General features: G+C 37.1%; 1 protein-coding gene across 1 annotated transcript; it reads left to right on the top strand.

Moving 5' to 3' along the window:
• The first annotated feature begins 417 nt into the window (after positions 1 to 417).
• On the top strand, positions 418 to 20,187 carry LOC110805492 (uncharacterized). The gene is made up of 13 exons (XM_022011104.2): positions 418 to 873; positions 3,901 to 4,013; positions 4,114 to 4,170; positions 5,362 to 5,457; positions 7,787 to 7,857; positions 11,741 to 11,783; positions 12,475 to 12,555; positions 12,663 to 12,722; positions 13,900 to 13,950; positions 16,175 to 16,272; positions 16,419 to 16,467; positions 16,683 to 16,727; positions 19,322 to 20,187. The coding sequence occupies exons 1-13, from the start codon at positions 519 to 521 to the stop codon at positions 19,769 to 19,771; spliced, it is 1,569 nt and encodes a 522-aa protein (XP_021866796.1). The 5' UTR covers positions 418 to 518; the 3' UTR covers positions 19,772 to 20,187.
• Positions 20,188 to 20,926: the final 739 nt, after the last annotated feature.

Genomic DNA, 20,926 nt, shown 5'->3' with positions numbered 1-20,926 from the left:
TATAACACAAATTTTTATTTACAAGGGGTGTACAATAAATATTATACATCAAAGTAAAAGTTAACTCAAAATAATTAAAAGTTACCCTTATATAAATAAAAGTTATCTATTTTTTTGTGATAAAATTTTTCATTTTAATAATTTTTTTTTTCAAAATAGTTAATAATATACTACGTATATAATTAATCATTTAACACTTTAAAATTTTTATCTATCATTTTTTATTAATATAAAAGTTAACCAAAATATATTAAAAAGGCCCAAAAAAAAACTACATAAAAGTTACAAAAAAAAAAACCCAATAAAAATTTATTTTGATACTAAATTTGTCACTTTATTGTACACCTTATACGTATACGTGCAAGACCATCCGGTTCCTTAAGCCCTTTATTTTTTTTTTCAAATCATAAACCCTAGATTTCTTTACCTCAGAATAACCTTGACATTGCATTCAAGAACAGGACTGCAGAACTACAGGAAACAGGAGGGGGGAAGAAGCTCGCAATTAATCAAGTGCAATGGCAGTCACTAAATACTCCTACGAAACCCTAAGCCCTCTCCTCCCCTCTTCCGCGGCAGACACCGCCGCCACCATTGCAGGCAACGACGAATATGACGACTTCGTAGTGTTCCGCAACGAAATTTCTCTCTCCTCATTGGAACCCACCTCTACGGACGCCGCCGCAGTTGATTACTTCTCCCTTGACGTCAACGATTTTTCCGATAAAGTTATTCAAACGAATCCGTCCCCTGAGGTGGTGGTTGCGGCGGAGAGAGACAAGGAAGCTGAGCAGATACCGGAGCGGACACTAGAGAGCGGTTGGTTTCGCGCCGATTGTCGGTTCAAGAGTCCTATGCTTCAACTCCATAAAGGTAATTTGGACAAGTGATATTTTGTTTTGTTCTGTTTTGTTCAAAGATTGTTGCTTTATGGTATTCCTAGTAATCATTGGTGATGATAATTTAGGAGTACAATATTTTTTATAGACTGTGTTTTGATGTGTGGATTATGGGAATAGTTTGATATGAATATTTGTTGACATTGTTGGACTTAATCTTCTATGTTTGGGGCATTGTTTGTAGTTTGAGGAGTGGAATAAATACTCAGAAATCCGAGTTATTCATATAGAAAGAAAGTATTTTCGTAATTTTGAAAGTGTTACTGCTACTGGAGGGTGGTAGAGGCATTGAACGTGGGAGCATGGAGGGAAAATTTGAGTGGAAGCATAATTGACCGTGTTTTGTACTATAATGTAGAAGGTATATGGGATGAGGAAATAGCTAATTAGCTACGTATGATGATTTTTAGACGATGGCTTTTATTAAGATCAACAGATATAAGATAACAAATATGGAGTACCAAGTTGTTCGACATTGAAGTGAAACACTTCATTCATAACTAATCACTCAGTATATTACTCTTTCACTGATTTGAAAAGAAAAAGCAGCGGAAAAGAGAACTTCAGCTCACGTTCTCTTTCTCGAATAGCATGGGATATAGATGTGGTATTACTGTGATAACATTACTCCGTAATTCCATATATAATATGGATATGCGCATTTTGCTTGTCCTTGGACAACTGTTATGGATCTGACATTGTGTGGAGGACTTTTATTAGCTCTCAGTTGAGGTCATTTAGCTGGTATAGTGTTCAAGCATCTGGTTGATGAGTGAGGGGCTGATTGTTGTTGGGCTCTATGAATATATCTGGAAGTCTGTAATAAATTTACGGCACCATATTTGTAGTGAACTTTCAAGAACTGTTGGTCAGTTTTTCTAACATCGAGGTTTCTTTTGGAGTTTTTGTTACCTAAAAGAATTTTAAATTATATGTTACGCCTCGCCTAATAAAATGGCTCTTAAAACCTCTTCGCTTCCTTTCCATGAAGTAGAAGATGGTCCTCCCGTTCGTTGTTGTCCCGTTATCGCTTTTGGGTCAATTGGAAACAAACTCTCAACAATTGCAGGGGTAAGGTTGCGTACGTTCGACCCCCCTTACCCCGCTTCTTGCGGGAGCCTCTTTGAGGCAATGGGGTAATGATAATGATGATAATGATGATGTTACGCCTCGCCTATGTTATGTCGTTCTTGGCTTACTATTTGGAATTATTGTTGTCGGGAGGCATTGAGGCAGCATAAAGTGGTCAGTAGGTAAAGGAAATTTATAGAATATGCCCTCATATGTGTTTTATATCTTTTGATTCTTTTCCGAGTAATGTTCAAAAAGCAGAAACTATTGCATACTTTTGAGTTTTGTTTTTATTTGATCTCAGATCATCTGTGGCTCTGTGCTTTGCTGACTCCTAGCTGACTTCCGATGTTGTGGTCAGAAATCTGTAGAACACATGGACTGTAGAAGCTCTTACTCCCACAGTTTCTAATTCAGAAGCTCTGATGTTAAGTCTTGGCTAAACGTTTTCTTAATTTCCCTTCCCTTTCCCCTCATGACCTCCCCCGACAAAAGAATGCAGGTTAAATAAGTGTTTTTTAGTACAGAGATTATTAGGGCAATCCCAAACCTTTAAAATACATCCAATTGAAGTACTTTGCTTTATTTCCTTCCCAATAGTCGTACTCATATGAGTGACAAAACCATGAAATTCACTATTTATAAGGAATGGATTTTGCAAACCTTCCCTTTAGAGGCTTTATATTGGTGTTGCAAGCATCTAAGGTTCAAGTCTCCTTGCATTTTTTCCTACTTCTTTTACTTTGTTTTGCTTTTCTCTTTTCTTATTTCTTTTATTTGTTTTGCCTCTCTTTCTTTCCCGTGTCTCTCTTCTTTCTTCCATTCCTCCCTCCTCTGTATTTTCTTTGGTCTGATCTTCCCTAATCATTTTGCTTTTTTGATAATTTGATTTTACTAATTGATTTCAATATCTTGGGTGAGCGCGCGGTCCAACACTAGTGAATGCAAAAAAGGCAAATTTCTATTTCTACAAAATTTACCTTATTCTATGTCTGATTCCAAGAAACCTATTGCCTTCTTATAATAGGGCTTTGCCAGAAATGAGAATGGTATTGAGGGCCTTGAGGCCTCTGGCAAGCTAGTTCCTGCCCTTTGTTGGCCATGTTGCGTTGTTGCAACAATTTTTCTCTTTACCCCTTGCTACCATCCAAAACTTGCCAACTATTAGGTTATGATGGAAAGTATCTATGGTAGTGAATATTATAAGATGGTGAATGAGGATGGATGATGAAGACAAAACTAGGTTACAGCCTACAGCATATTGACCGTTCTCTGTTCCTCGCTGTTAAGTAACCAGGGAAGGCTCAGTGAACTTTCTATAGAGTATCAACTAAAACTTAATGTAATTTTGATGACACAGTATCTTCTTCTGGGTCGCTTATGGATTTTGTGTACTGTATTTACTGAAATCACAATTTTTGGACTTGCTCGCTGCATTTTTTGCGGTTGGTTAATTTTAATGGATCATGCAGTTAGTATCAGCTGCTCCCTTGAACCTGTACCTGGACCTGTATTTGACAAGTTGAGGTAATTTGTTGGAGAAAGAGCTTGGAAGAACTATGGCATGAACTTCATGTAAATAAGAATTCCAGGGTCCTGTCTAAATCAACACTCAGTTGGACCTTTTTTGTAGTTTAGATAGTGAGTGAGGTCTAGAATTAGTTTGGTTTGTCTTGCTAATCTCCCTGTTATTGAAGGACCAAAAAAAGTTGTATCCTCTTTAATATTTGGAAGGCTCCTAAAACATATGAACTCCCCTCCCCTACCACACTCCGGGTTCTTTTTTTCACCAAAAATTAGGTTTAACTTTCTGATGTGGTGTGCTGTGCTCTGTTCTGTGATTTATCAGTAAATGCAGAGTTACATTATGGTTGTATAACATGTGGAATGGAGAATCTGCTAACCATATGACTCTGTCTTGGCATCTCAGAGATCCTGGACTTCTGTGATTTTCTCTCTCCAACTCCTGAAGAAGCAGCATCACGCAATTCAGCTATTGAACGCGTATCAGACGTTATCAGATATATATGGCCCTATTGCAGGGTATTTTTGACTCTCCTTTGTGGACTTGACTCTTCTTTTACTTTATTTTTTCACGCTTATGTTTTTTAAAGTGTGGTCAATGTCATCTATTGGTTTGCAGGTAGAGGTTTTCGGGTCATACAGAACAGGGCTCTATCTTCCATCAAGTGATATTGATGTATGTATGTTGCCTCCTTGTTTCTGGCTTGGGACCTACTCAAGCTTTTGGTTTTACTTAATTTTCCAAATTTCTTTTCTTTTATTTTGCTGTTTTGATTTGACAGTTAACATCATTTAGTCAAAGTGAAGTGTCCTAAAATTATGTTCATTTTGGGGAATGAAGGAGTAGCTACATGATCTATGTACTGTAAAAATTCTTGATCTAAACAAGTCTGTAAATGAGTTAACAATTTAACATGCATGTTCGAGCAAAGCTTGAGGCCTTGAGTTTGTGGGTATTGTAAAACAACATGCATAATACTAAAGTTCTTTTGTACTCGGCGGTTGTTTGTTTCAGACCCATAGAGCAGTAGCTAGTACTCAACTATCTCAATCACTTAAGCTTCTCTTACATTCTCTTATTTCTCTGTCGCCTTTTTGTTTCCTCTGATTTTCCCCTCTTGTTTTGTTTTCTTTGATTGTCTTTTTTTTTTTGTTTGGGGGGTAAAGGTGGAGGTTGGTCTGTGAGTATGGGTGGTATTGCAACATTGCTTTGGTCTGTCTTGTTTTTTTTCATGCCTTTTGAGCTTATATATATATATATATATTTTTTTTTTTTGGCGTTTTATGTCATGCTGCAATACATAAAAATCTATTTGAGTATTGATTATTGCAAGCTTAATTTTGTTTTTTCCGTTAATTGGCATATCTGTTCTGTAAATTTGTTAGGTGGTGAGGTTTGTTTCTGGGAGTTTTGCTCTTTTCTTGTGGTTTGATGCATGTGCCCAATGAGCAAGGATTAGAAAAGAGGCTACTTTCAAATTGTATTGTGTTTGTTCTTTTCACTGTTCTCTTATCCTCTTCACATCTTTGTCTCATCAAACGTAGAGATGCTTTGTCAGGAGGATTCACTGTGGAAGTTCCAATTTTGGAATATTTTAAGGGATTTTTTTCCCATGAATTATTTGGCCTTTGCATCTTAGACACCTCACAATGATATAAACTTTTCTCTAGGGAAACTTCCTTGAGCTAAAAATCCACAAGAGGCCATGACTTTATGTAATTTTCTAATAGCTGGATAAACACAAAAAAGATGATGTGCCCGAATAAGAACAGTTCATTTCTGAATATGTCAAAGCATGTCTGTATTATTGTAGTGTGTTAAATTTTATCACAGTTCTCTAACCTAAAGCTTTGGTGTTAACTACAGGTTGTGATTCTCGAATCAAATATAAAAACTCCACAAATTGGCTTACAGGCTCTGGCTAGGGCATTATCACAAAAGGGAATTGCAAAGAAGATGCAGGTATATGGTATTTCAAGAATGAAGCACAAATGATGTCATTATTACGAGTTGTAGTGGTATTGGTTTACTGTTATCAGTCATTATTACTTTATTAGTACTGGAAATTGGAATACTCTCAATGAGGTAACTTGTTTTTTAATCTAAGGAGTAAGGGTAAACAGGTGGTACCATAAAATCTTGAGATGGATTCACAGTGACTGGACTGAAGTCATTCAATGGAGACTTATATTGGAACTTTTTCTTATGCCTACTTTTGCTTCACCTTCTCCAGAGTCCAGACCATACTACATTTTATTTCTCTCTTCCTTTCTCTAGGAGAACCTTCCTTTATCCAGCCATCTCAATTCTGTTTGGTCTTGGAGTTGCTTGTGGAACACTGAGGATGAGGCACAACTGTTAAAGCTTGCCTATTCTTAATTCTTTTAAGTGAGTCTTTAGTGGGTTTAAGACGAAGAGGGATATTCATTCGGCAAGAGAATAAGGGAATGAAAGAGTGATGGGTGTTTGCCCCCATAGGTTTTGGTGGCGAATAGATAGTTAAACATTTCTCCATGTGGGCTAGCCATCCATGACGCAAAAAAAGCAACCAATGGGTCAATATTCTCGAATCAGGATACTTTTGAAAACAACTAAAATCAGGAATAAAACACTTCCTAAAAATCAGTCTGGCCCATAGTTTAGAAATGTGTGTTAAATACATCATTTTTTTAATCTCTAGAAAAGTTTTTGAAAAATCCTCTCAAAACACTAGGTTTGAGCTGACCTAAGTCTCTCCCTTCCGTTGAAGTTCAAGATTCTTTGTTCTCCCTATCTCTATCACATTGGCTAACGGTGCCAAACTTCTTGCTAAAATCTCGAGTCTTGAGTTCTTGACTTGCCGTCAAACTATTACTCACCTTTTGGATCCATCTAGCAAACCAAGAACGATTTGAGAAAAGTTGGTTTGACTCCCTTCCGTTGAAGTTCAAGATTCTTTACTCTCCCTATCTCTATTACATTGGCTAACGGTGCCAAACTTCTTGCCAAAATCTCGAGTCTTGACTTGCCGCCAAACTATTACTCACCTTTTGGATCCATCTAGCAAACCAAGAACGATTTGAGAATAGTTGGTTGGACTTTACTATTACTTTGAACAAAAGTGGGTCCAAGTGTCCAACTCGCCCTGACCATTTTGGACATGAGCTAAAAACATTGCAGTTAAAGTAATTAAACTAGATTATGAGAACTTTCCTACAGAAATTCCTTGAGCTATTAATTTCGTTGGACGTCTTGGACCTAGCATGCTTTTTTGAAATTATGCATGATTCCTATGGTTGTGTTTGAGTCTGAATATGTTTATCATGAATTGATATTCAGGACATGTATTTTGTATATTATATTGAAATGGTTACATCTACCACATTCAAAAAATTGGAAATAAAACGAGTGTCTTAAATTTAACCTGGTTGGTCAACCTAATCCGAAAGCATCAGGTTTGAACAAGCATTATCCGACCCAAATTGGCCTGAACATGAAAATATCCAACGAATCCTACTGTGTGACAGGTCTACTCACCAGCTCACTCTTCTTGGTGGTTATCTTTGTTTAGAGAAGTGCTGGACATTGGTCTATTTTCTGCATCGTAGCAAAACTTTCTGCATCGTAGCAAAACTTTCTGCTTCTCTCCTCGGGTTGACTTCACCCTCTTGTTTTGTTTCTGAACTATATGATCCACATTTTGTAGAGAGGCAGGTGCTATTGCCTTATATGACTTATTCAGTATGCAATAATTTTATAAATTCAATTTTGATTTTCTGTCTACTTGATCCTGTATACTAGTTTTGAGAATAGCCGGCCGCCTCTTCTTTCCTGTTACATTCTCCGCCTCTGTGCTGCATAGCTAGCCACCTGATGGACCCAAGAGGTTATGGGGAAGAAAAGAAGATAGAGGAGAGAATAAGGGACAGGAAGCAGAAGTGGATGGTCAAAAGGGATAAAAGGTGATGGTTGGTGCATGCCAAAGGGGTTAGAGGAAGGAGGGGTTAGTGAGGCAGGGAATAAGGAAGAGCATGTAGGAGTATATGTATTCTGTTCATAGTATCAAAATTTTATACACCGACATTAAAAGGTTGATCATTCATCATTCTGTGGAATTTTGCTTTCTGAAAATCTGCTGAAGATAAGTTTGTTCATTTCATAACCAGATTACCTCTAATTGTTGGAACCTTGGTTCTTCTTATGGTATTTGGGTCAAGACTCAAGTTACTTGACTAAATTTTCCTGCCTCTTCAATTTGTTAAATTGTACGTATGTTTACACAGCATTTAACATGCTGTTAATTGGTTCACAGGTGATTGGCAAAGCTAGGGTACCGATTATTAAATTTGTGGAGAAGGTGACTGATGTTCAATTTGACATTAGGTGGGGTCACTATCTGTTTGTAACATCTCCCTGTCTTTATTTTCAATTGCTAGTTGCACATTCGTAAGCTTGCATTTGCACTTGCCTCCAATTGGAGGAATGTAAGTTGTTCTCCGTATTACTGGGTTTTGCAGTGATACTATAACGTTTGCTAATAGTTCTCTTCCTGCTTACCTTTAACTATTTCTTTCCTTTTTTCCCTTGCATTCTGCTGTTTCTCTGTTAATTAGCTATGCTCTCCTGAGTTGTCTTTTGTTTCTTTCTCATCCATTGCTTTTACATGAACACTGTTTGCTTGTAGCCAGATAAAAACAATGTGGTGGTTAGTTTTGTAGTAGTGTTTTCTGCTCTTTGTGTCATCCTTATGCTTGGTTGTCTTCTACTATTTGGACTTGGGAGTTCGTGAATTGATGGACACTGGACGCCATACTTCCAAAGTTTTTTTTTGTTTTGGTAAGTAAAATATCAATAACAAAAGAACTGGATACAACCTAAGAGCCTCCATGTATGAGACAAACCTTCTAGGCAGGACTTCCTCAAAACGAAGAGCTCAAAAGAAAAAAAAAAGTACCAGCAACAACCGGAGAAATATACAAGAGTATTAAACCAATCAATATCTACTTGCTTTGTCTTCTGTGGTAAAAATTTTACAATTCTGAATTTGACATCAGCCTTAATTGCGGAGAAAAGCCTTGTTCAGACACGACCCTTTGATGCCACACTGCATCATTTTGCCCCTTCCATAAATGATAAACAGTAGCTGCAATGATAAGAGTAGAGAACATTTTTCCTGAATTTACTAACCTTTCTTCTGAAAATCCATCTCAATATGCCCAGAACATCACCAGCACTTCCTCTGAGCCGCACCAAGCCTTAACAGCAGTGAGACAATTTTGACTATGAATACAGTAAAAAAAGAAGGTGCTGATGCGACTCATCCTGTATACCACAAACAGGGCATAAAATTTCAGTACAGATGCCCATTTTGGCTAATCTATCCCTGGTCTTCAATCTTTGTAACACAGCAAGCCAACAACAAAAACGGTGTCTTGGGATTGTTAGTCTACACCAAACACCACCAGACCACCAGAGCTTCTGTTGCACACCAATAAGCTTTTTACAATTTTCCATAATGGAGAATTTGTGCAGCTGGAAGAAATCATTTTTAGAGAAAATCTCCATTTTCTCTTTAACACAACAAACTTTTTTCCAATACCAACAACTATCAGGTGGAGCTACATAATCCCACCAATCTCTCCTTTTGATATACACGGCAGTGACCTGTTTAACCCAAAGATTATCCTTTTTAGCAGCAATAGCCCACGTAAGCTTACCAATAGCTGACACATTCCAACTATCAATTCTTCTTAAACCCAGGCCGCCAGAAGATTTAGGCTTGCAGACATTGTCCCACGAGACAGAACCCAGTCTCAACTTGTCATAGGACCCATGCCAGATGAAACTTCTACATATGCTATTAATCCTATCAAGGACAGCTTTGGGTAATGATAGCTAATTGCTATTTGAGGTGAAAAGAAGTAAGAACAAGTTATTACTGCAATTAGGGAAGACCATTTTCATCTCTGGATTGATTGACTTTCTTGATAGGTATCTTCAGCATATGTCATGGTATTAAACCTTGGATATGATCACTATCGCAGTAACAGTTGCGAAACCACTTCTGCGGGTTTGAGGCTGTTGTGGCATAATATATAGGTCACGATAAGCTAAAAAACCTTTGCGATCGGCCTGGATTTAATACAATGGTATGTACAATGCAGTAGCATGATTTTGAAGAATATCAATTTGTGTTTCTACAATTTTCGGGTAGCGGGTGCCTTCTGTTTTCTCCTAAAGATCGTGTGTTTTGGTTGGTTGGTGGTGGCTGTGCTCTGCAGAATTAATTGATATTCTGTTCAAATTCTTTTTATGTTGAGGGATAAGATGATATTTTATTTAGTGAGTGCCTTGGTCTTCAGTTGGGTTTTGGACTTTTGGGTGTATCATTTGCCTATGTTTTAAAAGAAAATTCTTCAGTTGATTTTTTTCTGGTTTCACTTCATATTTTTCTGACAGTTGTTTTTCTCTTTGTATCGCGGGGCATTTTGTGCAAAAGGCTGGAATGTTTCCTGTTACAAAATTTTATTGATTAATGTTGAAAAGCTTCCTCCATTGGTTTTCTTTATTTGTTTCCTCGGTTTTGATTCTTGTACATAGTTGTTTTGGTAGTAAAACAAATATTTATATTATCAATGAGTTTCAAATGTTTTCCTTTTTTTTTACTGAATTCTTCAAGAAATTTTTTCTTTGTATGTAAAGTTTGTTTTCTCCCCCAAAGTATTTTATTCAGCAAGAATTCTTCTTCCTTGCTTACTTTGCACTTTCACCAGAATTTCCACGGGGAGAAGGGAAAAATATATGATTCCAAAACTTTCTGACTTTTGCCCATGCCTAATGAAGTTAAAAATCTGGCTAGCCATTGACTTTGGATTATATTAATAAGGCTCTATGATAATGCTTTTCGGACAAAGGATCACAAGAAAACATACATGATACATCCAATTCCCTATACATGGCGGCAGTTTTAGGAGCATTATGGAATGTTGATTTTGATGTTTATAGAGGAGGCATGCGTTAGGAAACAATTTGTATCTTGCTGAATCTTTTGGTTAAGATAATTATTGTCCTTGGTGGGGATGATGTCATGGTATGGCTGTATCATTTGTGGGAGAAGAGTATTTTGAGCTGGGGAATTATGCAGAAGGAACTTGAAACTTTGACTTCTTCAGAGGTTGATGGGAGTACTCCTAACACATGTTCCTTTGCTTGGCTGTCACAAAGTTAATGATCCCGAGAGAAGATACTCAAGGAATTTTGCATTGTTAGATGCAATCTTTGCAAACTTTAACCAGTGTCACTTTGTATTTCTTTTGTCCTTGGTGCTTTCCTTGTGGTGCTCTAGTTTATCTTTGTTTGTAAGTTGTCGGGTCCTACTCACTAAAGTGGAAATTGCTCAACTAATGCGGAAGATGAGGTTTATGGACTCGCGGACAAGTGGATTGCAGAAATATGGCAACTAGTTAATTGGTGGAATATGTGGATGCTATGTTACTTGGATCTTTCATCAACCTTGCCGTATCTGTTTTGGTCATGGGTGACTATTGTCCTTCAGAAAGTAGCGGAAAACCTATATTGAAGTCAAATCCAACACTGTATCGGAGTCTTGGCACTTTTGAAAAATCCGAGTAACAAAGCTTGTTGATCATTATGCTTACTTTATACAAGATTGTGCATTTAAGTTTTTGCCTTCACATTTTCCGGTTGTACTTTTAAGTGACTCGATGACACAGCGTGATGTTTTTTGCCCCCCTCCTATTGACAAAGGTTGACACCTCCTTAGTAGCTTTATGCCTTTATCATATATCTTTATTATCTACTATTGAAAAAAAATGTGCTGGTATTATCAAAACCTTGTGTTAGACCCTGCTAGACTTCTAATAGTTCAGGGAGAAAAATGAAGCCATTGAGGTTTGGAAAAGAATACCTTAAGTAGAAATTGGAGGTGCCATTCCTCTGCATCTCCGATTTATTTTTCATTTGATTACATAACGAAAGAGAGATTTTGAAAAGCTTGATTGATAAATAGTATCATTACACAACAAAAGGTGGTCGGGGTGTGTGCGAACTTATCTGTAACTGATCAACATAGAGTATAGTACACAACAGTGAAAAGATAAACAAAGTTAACGAGACTTTAATGAAGTACAATGTGATCATAAAGTTTAAGTTGTGAAAGAATTAATGAAGGTGAAATTTGAAGATTTACTGCTATTTGTTTATTTCTTCATTTGCTGAGGAATCTAATCAATTTTTATTTTTGTAGTTTTGATGTCGACAATGGTCCCAAAGCTGCCGAGTATATCCAGGTTAGTTGACCCTTCTGTCTCCTAGAAAGTTTGGTTTTAGCCATTTCGCTAGAAGTCATTGCTATTGTAACTGATATATTTAGGAAATTTGGTTAACTACCTAATATTATTACCGTGTTCTGAAAAAAACTGCCAGTTTGTTTTTGAAAACTACCATCTATTACTCTATTTGCAAGTTTTTATTTGACTAGCTCTACCAGATAACGTCTACGCGAATTCCATCAATGAGGCCCACTTCCGTTAAGTGGTACTTATGAGTGCTACCATAACCAAAATCTTGATATTTGGTTGTTAGTTCCAAAACTCAATACGAAGTCTATGTTCGGTAGTTAGTTCCAAAACTCAATGTGGTGTTTGAAAATGAGAGCTTCCAACCTGGATATCACTCAAGGATAGATAAAACCAATATTTTCTTTGGAGTACCCATGTATCTCTGTGGTTTTTGGGTCTTTGACTTAGATTTAATGTAGAATGGCCAGTATTTTACACCATAAAATTTTGCAGTCCGCATTCTACTAAGTTAATCTCTGATATAGCTCTTGAGTATTGTTCTGCTCCTGAAATGATGGTTGGTTTAACTTTTCCTGCCGTAGTTTGTCATTTCCTTTCTTGCTTTACCAAATTTGGTATAATTATCATTTCATAGTCTAACATGAAAAGTTCAATGATAGTAATGTAATTAACTTTCCAGGATGCCATATCAAGGTTGCCTCCCTTGAGACCTCTCTGTTTAATTCTTAAGGTATTTCTGCAGCAGAGAGAGTTGAATGAGGTATAGAATTTCACTTCATCCTATGCTTCAATGTTATGTTTACTAATTATTTACTAAGGGGTTTGAACTTTGAAGTTCCGTTTGACTAATAATCTGCTCAATTATAGGTATATTCTGGAGGTGTTGGTTCTTATGCACTTCTTGCCATGCTGATTGCTATGTTGCGAGTAAGTGAAACTTTACTTTTTAGTGTTGGCGGATAGGAGATTTTATTGTCTTGTCTTACTTTTTGAGAGAACATAGAGGGATTATATTCTTCTTACCTGCATAGTTGCACTAATTTAGACAGACACCTGTTAAAACTACTTACATTCCTCTTGTTACTGGGGGGATGTGCGATACTGCTATAGAAACAGTCTTGGCTGTTGGTGTTTTAGGATCTCAAGCGTTGCAAGTGGTTAAGGTTCGGCTTTAAGGTGTTGGTGGTTTGAATAATGCAAGAACCTTTTACACCTTGGACTTGCTAATTACTAAGATGTTGGTGGTTTGTGTCTCCTTGACTGTCATTTGAATGCTCAATTGCTCATGTGCCAATATGAACAAATACTTGGCATCCCAAATTAGAGAACTTAAACATCATAATCTGAGCTTGATGAATAAAAAACAGTTACATGCCAACACCAGTGTTTAGAGAAGCGCGACTGGTGCAAAGCGATATGCTTACTTATTTAGGTCTGGGCAAAGTGATTTTGATGAAGCGCAGTCAGACACACAGCTCTTTTTTCACAATGTTTATTTACTTTTTATTTAGTGCACCTCACTTCTATTGAGGCGCAGGGAAATCCCAATCGACCTGGTGCACCAACATTGGCCAACAGAATTACAGGCCTAAAATATTGAACTTATATTTAACAAAATTTTACAAATATAAAATTTCGGAGCCAAAATATAAATCCCTGAAAAAGACATTTGTCATATAATTAACACAGACAAATGAGTAGTATATAAGTTTGAGACTTGTCATCCAATGTTATTCTAATTTGATAGGAGGCTTTTAGAGGTATAGGAGTATGCAGCCGGCTGTAATGGTACGGTATTGAAGGAATATGAAGAATGCAGAATTACTGCTTTGTGATGGCGTCATTAGTCATTGCACCTATGAAGAAGCTCTAAATTTTTGTGCAGTTGGGGGGGGGGGGGGGGGGGTCAAAAGATGGATTTGTGAAGCAACTAACTTCTTTGTTCTCGTTTCACTACAATAATGTCTGGTACTTCACATTTGTCTTTTATACCTAATTGCCAATGATATGTTACTGTGTGTTTCTTGTGTTACTGAACTTGTAACTTCTGTAATGTTTTGTAGTGACTTTGTTGCCTTTTTGCATTCTTTAATTGAATTTACAGAGCGTGAACGACTGCCAAAGATCTCCAGAACAAAACTTGGGAATACTACTGGTATGTTTTGATGATAATCTTAATTTTTTCCTCCTTTACATTGTCTGCCGGGACAGGGAGCTACAGGATTTCCGCTTCTATATATATATTTTGTTGCAGTTTATTTCACTTACACTGTCTTGCTTAACAAATCAAAATTGTATGCAACTACGACAACCCTGACATGAAAAGGAACATCTGTTTTCTCTCCAAACATTGGGGATTCTTTTGGGGTTGCGTTTTGCAAGGTCCTGTCTTTTACCATTTTGAAATCTGTCAAAGTGCTCCCATTTTGTAGTAATGTCAGTCCTTTAAAGATTGAACCAGGGTGGTTATGCAACTAGAAAAATTGATGATGATCAACCTTCTAGGCTTCTATCCTTTATCTTTAAAAGAAAAACAACAAAGTACCACCTGTGCTACCAGAACAATTGATGATGATCAGCTTTGTATCCTTTATCTTTTAAAGAAAAACAACAAAGTACCACCTGTGCTACCAGAACAATTGATGATGATCAGCTTTGTATCCTTTCTTTTAAAGAAAAACAACAAAGTACCACCTACAATTAGGGTATCTGTTCACAATGCCACCCCCTGAAAAAAAAGTACTCCCTCCGTCCCATAATAATCGCACCGGTTTGACCGGTTCGGAGTTTAAGACACTTGAATTGACTTATTCATTTAATGGGTGTTAGTTGATAGTGGGGTATTTTTTTAATATAGTTAGTGGAAAATGTGTAAGGGGTAGGAAGTGGTGGGTGAGAGGTGTGAGTTTGTAATTGATTTTTTGTAGGGAGTAGGGTGTAGGTGTGTTAGTAGGTAAGTGTGAGAAATAATATAATATTAGTTAAAGTTTCCATTTATAGAAGCGGTGCAAGTATTAAGGGACGTCCCGAAAAGGAAAACGGTGGGAGTATTAATGGACGGAGGGAGTAGAAAACAACCTCTAGTAGGCCGGGGTTGGACATTGGCATTAGGGAGGATTGACACTAATGACCTGCTCCAAAAGCATCAATATTTGTTTGCTTTGACATGCTAGTAGTGAGTCACTCACGTATTTTTACATTGTGAAGTGTCGAGTTACCTTTGGATGGTTTGCGCTTATCTTGGGTTTTCTTTTCAGAGATAATGGATTGGCTGCAAATTTTCTTAGGGGGTTTGATAGGCGTAAGGAGAAGAGGTTGTTTTGGCACAATGCTATTGCAATCATGTAGTGTGTGTGGTTGGAGAGAAACTCAAGCGTCTTTTCACGGGTTTCGTTAATTTCCTAGTTATTGTGGGTTTGTGGGAGAAGATCACATATTTAGCATCTTTATGGGCTAAGGTCGGTGGGACTTATTTGGTTGGGGAGGTACAAAGAAATTGGGGCAATCTGTAATTTTGTTTTCCAGATCAGAGGACAGCTTGTCATCTTTGTTTGTTCTCATTTTCTCCCACTGTTAATATAATCTCCTTTCTTATCAAAGAAATAAATAAAATAGGGAGATGAGGGTTATGTAGGAGACAGATTGTGTAAACTTGTTGAGGGATTTTAAACCGTGGAGGTGGTTGGTATGGTATATACGATTGAAGGTCTTATGAATGATGATGTTCTAGGTTTCACAAATTATCCATAAATTTTGCAATCAGGAGTTTAGGTTTTGGAAATGTTGAATTACTTTTGATTTTATAGGATGTGTTAGTTAAAGAAGGGAAGAGAAGGGACTCTAATAGAGTTATAATTATGAACTTTATGCTCTTCAAGGGTTAGTCTAAAGTAGAGTGGCCGGGGTAGAGAAGAGAGATGAAGACCGCTGAAGCTGTTAAGGTTGGTTGATGGTAGTGCTCGACGTTTCGTGTTGCATATGGGTTTACTGGTTAAGGCATGGATGAGGCAAGAAGGAGATTTATTTGAATTGTTTTGTAGTATGAGTTAACTTTCTTGCTCAAAAGTGGTGATTGGATATCTGGTTATTCTCACTGACTCATTGTAGCTTAGAACTGCTGGAAAGCCTGTATGGTTGGTTTATTGGAGATGGAATACTATTAGAGGTGGTTATCTACAATACTTTTACGGTGAGATAGTTTTGCGATTGGATATCAAGTTGCAGTAGAATTGAGATCACAATTTCAATTTTGTTTTTTGCTGTTAACTTTGTTTTTCTAACTTTTTGAAGGACTTCAAGTATGTTTGAACTAGACAATTAATGTTTATGTCTATGCCTTTTTACATGTGTTATAAGCAATCTATTTCTTCTTCGTACAGGTCAAATTTTTTGAGTTTTATGCTCATAGATTAAACACTTGGGATGTCGGTGTCTCATGCAATGGAAGAGGAACCTTTTATTTAAAGAGTCGCAAGGGGTATGTCCCTTTCTTCACTTGAAACTCCGTCTTCCTTTAGGAATCATGTTTCTCCATGCGTTTGGCCACTGGCAGAATGGTGGATTTGCTTTTTAGAGTGATGATATTTCATACTTTTTACATTGTGATGTTTATTTTCTTCCCAGGTTCCAAAGTAAGGGACGCCCGTTTCTTATATCAATAGAAGACCCGCAGGTCGGACTACGCTTTTTCTCTGAAATTTAAATATGCTGCTCTTCATAGTTGTTTTGTTTTTGTTTTTTTTAACCTTTTGTGCTTGTGACTCAAATTGTCAGCTAAGAAATATATGCACTTTTCCATTAATCTCTCTCTTTAAATTGGTTTGCTATCTCTTTTAGTTTGAATTATCATATTTACTCAGTAGTATGCTGTCTTCTGTTGGTATGCAGACACCTGGCAATGACATAGGGAAGAACTCTTTTAACTATTTCCAGGTAGGTTCTTTTCCTGGAAAATTTCCTTGTTCTTCCTTCATATTTTTTGAATTGGTTAGATTTGTTTGATCTACTGTTAGTTGGTGATAATTGAACATCATGTGGTGAATCTTTTATACTCTAATATAATGGTATTCACTGTTCACATGAACGTTTCTTTTTATATCTTTCACTTTTGCCCTGAGTTTGGTTAATGATAAAAAAAAACATATGCTCAAATACCAAAGTAGGATGCTGTAGGCGTCACACCAGTATGTTAAAAAGTGCTTTGGAGAGAAGGAACAATAATCTGAATTTTGACCTTTATATGGGTTGTTTTTTTTCTTTCTTTCTTCCTATTCATTTTGGATGGAAAATTCATCGTTGTTTGGCTTTTGGATTGTTATGATATCTTGTTAATGGCCCATTAAACTACCTGACTTTCTAGTTATTGTAAGATTAGGGCAAGGATGAGTTTATAATAGCCTCTCTTTCATTGCATGTCAACTCCCTCCTCTAATCAGGTGGCCAGGAATCAGGATGGTAGCCTTTCTGAAGGCATTTGAGTAATGCTGATTTTGATGAATCTTTTTGTATTTCTTACATCTCATATGTCACTGTACCATACTACCATGTGATGGTAAGACTGTGCCATCTAGCCAAATAGCTCTTTTTGTGCTCATGGGGACCTTCTTCCCCGCCGGGAGCTTCTGTGTCTTGAGGAAATTCTTAGCAGTTCAGGAACGTAGTCGCTAAAGCTTTGGGAATGAAGTCGGTAATTACGGTACATCGCTCAAAGCTCAACTCAAACCAGTAGCTCAAAAGGGTTTAGCCGGGCTCAGAAGCAAGTGGATAGGACTACTAGTTGCTTGATCAGGACCCTAGCTTTATTGCGAGCCAAAACATTGCAGGATTTGCCTTCCAGCTAGAAAACTATAGCGCATTAGTGCGTGACCGCAACTTCGCATCACCCCAAAATCTTAACTTCTTCTATATCAAATTTTGAGCTATTGGATTAATTAGAAGTTTCTTCGAAACCTGCTTATTAAAAGCATTTCTTTGACCGCTGCTTAGAACAAGGGGTTCAACCAGGGTTGTTGCTGACACCATGGTTATCTATGAGCTTTCCTTCACTGGTTTCCCGCTATCCTGTGAGAAAAAACCTATTTTAAGGTGTCCGCTGTTTCAGCCCAGTCAGAATTGGAAAAGGCTTGCAATTTCAATTCATCACTGCCTTTCAACTTTTTTCCTTGCCCTGCAGTTGTAGGGATGACTTAAGCATACTTTCAAATAGACTAAATAGGATTTTTGAAATGAAAAAAGATCGCTTTTTGGATAAGTCTGACGACTCAGCAGCAGTGCGGAATTGAGTTTCTCGTCTATAGCTTCGCTTTTCGTTATCCTCGTCAGAAAACCCCGTCCGAAGATTAGGGCTATACCATCCATCTAGAAAGGGAGACTGTCCCCTTACAAGCAAGAGTCAGGAAATAAGCGTAGGACTCCAGTTGCCTTTCTATCAGACTCTGGGTTTTGGCTCGTTGTTCTTGGTTATTGAATTATGCACCTTACATATCCTGTTCTGTTTTGATGTTATGCTTACTAGCCCAAAGGAAATTCCTTGGTGTCTACGAAGGATGTTACTTCTTGGGAGTTTTTGAGATCCATATGTCCCTCATTCACGCAATTTGATTTAGTCCCTTTACAAAATTTCGACATGAGTGAGGATGAAGAACCAAAGATATGGCAAACTTTGTTGAATGACGACTGTGCAAATGGAAGCAAATTTTCTTTTCTTTTCTTTTCTTTTCTTTTCATCATTGTGAAGCATTCTGTTCTTGTACTGTAAGTCTGGTTTATATAGTCTATAGAACTTTTTCCTGTAGAGTGTTCTGTTACTTTGATGTATTGTTGCATTTGCCTGTAGACTACCTTCAGGTGGATAAACTTGTATAGACCTGGACCTTGGTAGAATCTTTACATACTCACATGTTTATTGCTGTGGAGAGAGACCTGCAATAACAATTTCCTGCTTATTAGTGTCTCGGTCATGAGAGTTTCTTTGAAGGTGAACTTGAAAACAGTTGGCTACATTTGATAATTTGTATTGGGGGGTTGCGGCGGTGGGGTAGGAAATATCGTTCATTAGACAATTGTTGGTTAAAATGCAGTTTTGTCGGTCATAGAAGTGTCATCATTACAACATTGATAACTGTGAGACTCATGAATTTTGAAAATTCAATCATCTTTATGGGATAAGGAAGCTAGATTGTGACTCCGGACAGGTAAAATATGAAATTGTTACCAAGGAAGCTAAACTGTTACTTCGTACTATTTCTGTACACCTGCGGTTATTGCTATCTTGGGCTGTGTGAATCTTCCCACATCTTTGATTGGTTAGGGACTCTATTGCTAGTACTTGTAGTCGACAATATAAATTTTGATGATCATATGGTTCCTCTGGCATTGCACTCTTCATGATTAATGCAGGAGAATAAGAGCAGGGGTAGTTCTGTTGTATTTTCTTAATTTACTTCATAGATTGCTCCTCTTATTCTCTGATTGCTTAAACTTTGCTACTCTTGCTAATTTTATAGCTGATGTGTTTCCCACTTCAGATACGATCAGCTTTCATGATGGCTTATGCAACACTTACAAATACCAAGACCATCATGAATTTGGGTCCTAACCGGAGTATTCTTGGAACCATCATAAGACCAGACCCAGTTTTGTTGGAACGGAAAGGAGGGTCTAAAGGTGAGTTGACATTCAACAGTTTGCTTCCAGGAGCTGGGGAAGCATTGGATTCACTCTATGATGAGAAGCAGGATATTTTGTGTAATTGGCGAGTTGATAATGATTACGAGGAAGAGGAAGAACCACTGCCTCGTGGTGGTAATGCCGAGAGTAGCGGTGCCTCTTCCTCGGGTAAGAAGAGGAAGGCTTCTAAATCAAAATCGTATGGAAAGGTAAAAGAGAATGGAAGCTTTGGAAAGAACAATTACGAAGAAAATGGGTCCAGGAAAGAGAGGAAGAGAGATAAGAAGCGATCCAAATCCTCTGGATAACGTTGAGAAGCCTATTTAATTTCCATGGAAAACACCGTCTTTTTCCATCTTAAGCAATCTTTGGAGATTGGCCGGATATACTTTTATGTTACATTGTGGTTGATGATGCAGTGAGATATCACGGGGTGATCTTCCTCAGCTGTTCTCTGGATGGCTGCTGCAGCCGATTCTGTAACAGATTTTTGAGCTATTGTGGTTCCTAGTATAATTTGGGCAGAAATCATCCAGGCAGGAAAATGGAAGTGTACTATGTATATGCCATGGGTCGATGTTTGTTGTAATTTCTAGGTTAAATTTATATACTACATGGGATTGGTAGAGGTAGGCATATTTTTTTTTTCCTGATAGGAAGGGAGTAACACAATGAAATGTAAATGGATATCTTCATTTCAATGGTGGCCGATCTTTTTATTCAATATTCTTTCTCATAATTTTATTCATATTTTGCAAAGTACAAACTTTTAGGAATGACGGTCTAAAAGAAAGACCGCCTTGTTGTCACCTAATGTGCCACGTAGATCGCTGATATGAACCAATTAGTTAAACAATGAAATTGATTAGTTAAGCAATGAGATCAATTAGTTAAGATTTATGAGTTTTAGTTAATAATAACTTTGTTAAAAAATAATAACTATTCGACTCATAAATTTTACTAGTCTAACTGTTAAACGGTGTTACACAAAAGATTTTGTTTTCGAAGTTGTTCTTGTGACCCATAAAACTCTCACAAAAAATGGTCAAATCGGTCAAGTAAAAAGGGGGGAGTGAGTAGTGATAAATCCTGAGTAAGTATTCCCTAAAGGAGCGCACGATATCTTACTGATCTTACATATGAAAACTCTACTCTAATTTATTTACAGTTTTATGATTCAGCAGGACCCTTATAGAAAGATGTTTATGAAAAAGCGAAAAGGAAATCAATTTTAGAAACAAAACAAAAAACTATTTATACTCTCTCCATCCTACTCCCTCCGTCCTAAAATTATAGTCCTGTTTTCTAAATTGGTTGTTCCAAAATTATAGTCATGTTTCTAATTTTGGCTACTAAGGTCTTCACTTTCTTATGTACTATATTAATTAAAAATGTATTGAAAACTCCACCCATGTACTATATTCTATTTTCCTATGTAATATATTTTCTTTCACATGTACTTT

The sequence above is a fragment of the Spinacia oleracea genome, chromosome 4 (assembly GCF_020520425.1).
Source record: "Spinacia oleracea cultivar Varoflay chromosome 4, BTI_SOV_V1, whole genome shotgun sequence".
NCBI lineage: Eukaryota > Viridiplantae > Streptophyta > Magnoliopsida > Caryophyllales > Amaranthaceae > Spinacia > Spinacia oleracea.
The sequence above is the reverse complement of the archived record's forward strand: the minus strand, read 5'-3'. Positions and strand labels throughout refer to the sequence as shown.

What these genes read in the sequence shown, in the direction of transcription:
- LOC110805492 (XM_022011104.2), top strand. Translation starts at nt 519, where the DNA reads ATGGCAGTCACTAAATACTCCTACGAAACCCTAAGCCCTCTCCTCCCC. An exon ending in AGCAGAGAGAGTTGAATGAG is followed by an intron (nt 12,556 to 12,662) that starts GTATAGAATTTC and finishes GCTCAATTATAG; the next exon opens with GTATATTCTGGAGGTGTTGG. An exon ending in TGCTGATTGCTATGTTGCGA is followed by an intron (nt 12,723 to 13,899) that starts GTAAGTGAAACT and finishes TTGAATTTACAG; the next exon opens with AGCGTGAACGACTGCCAAAG.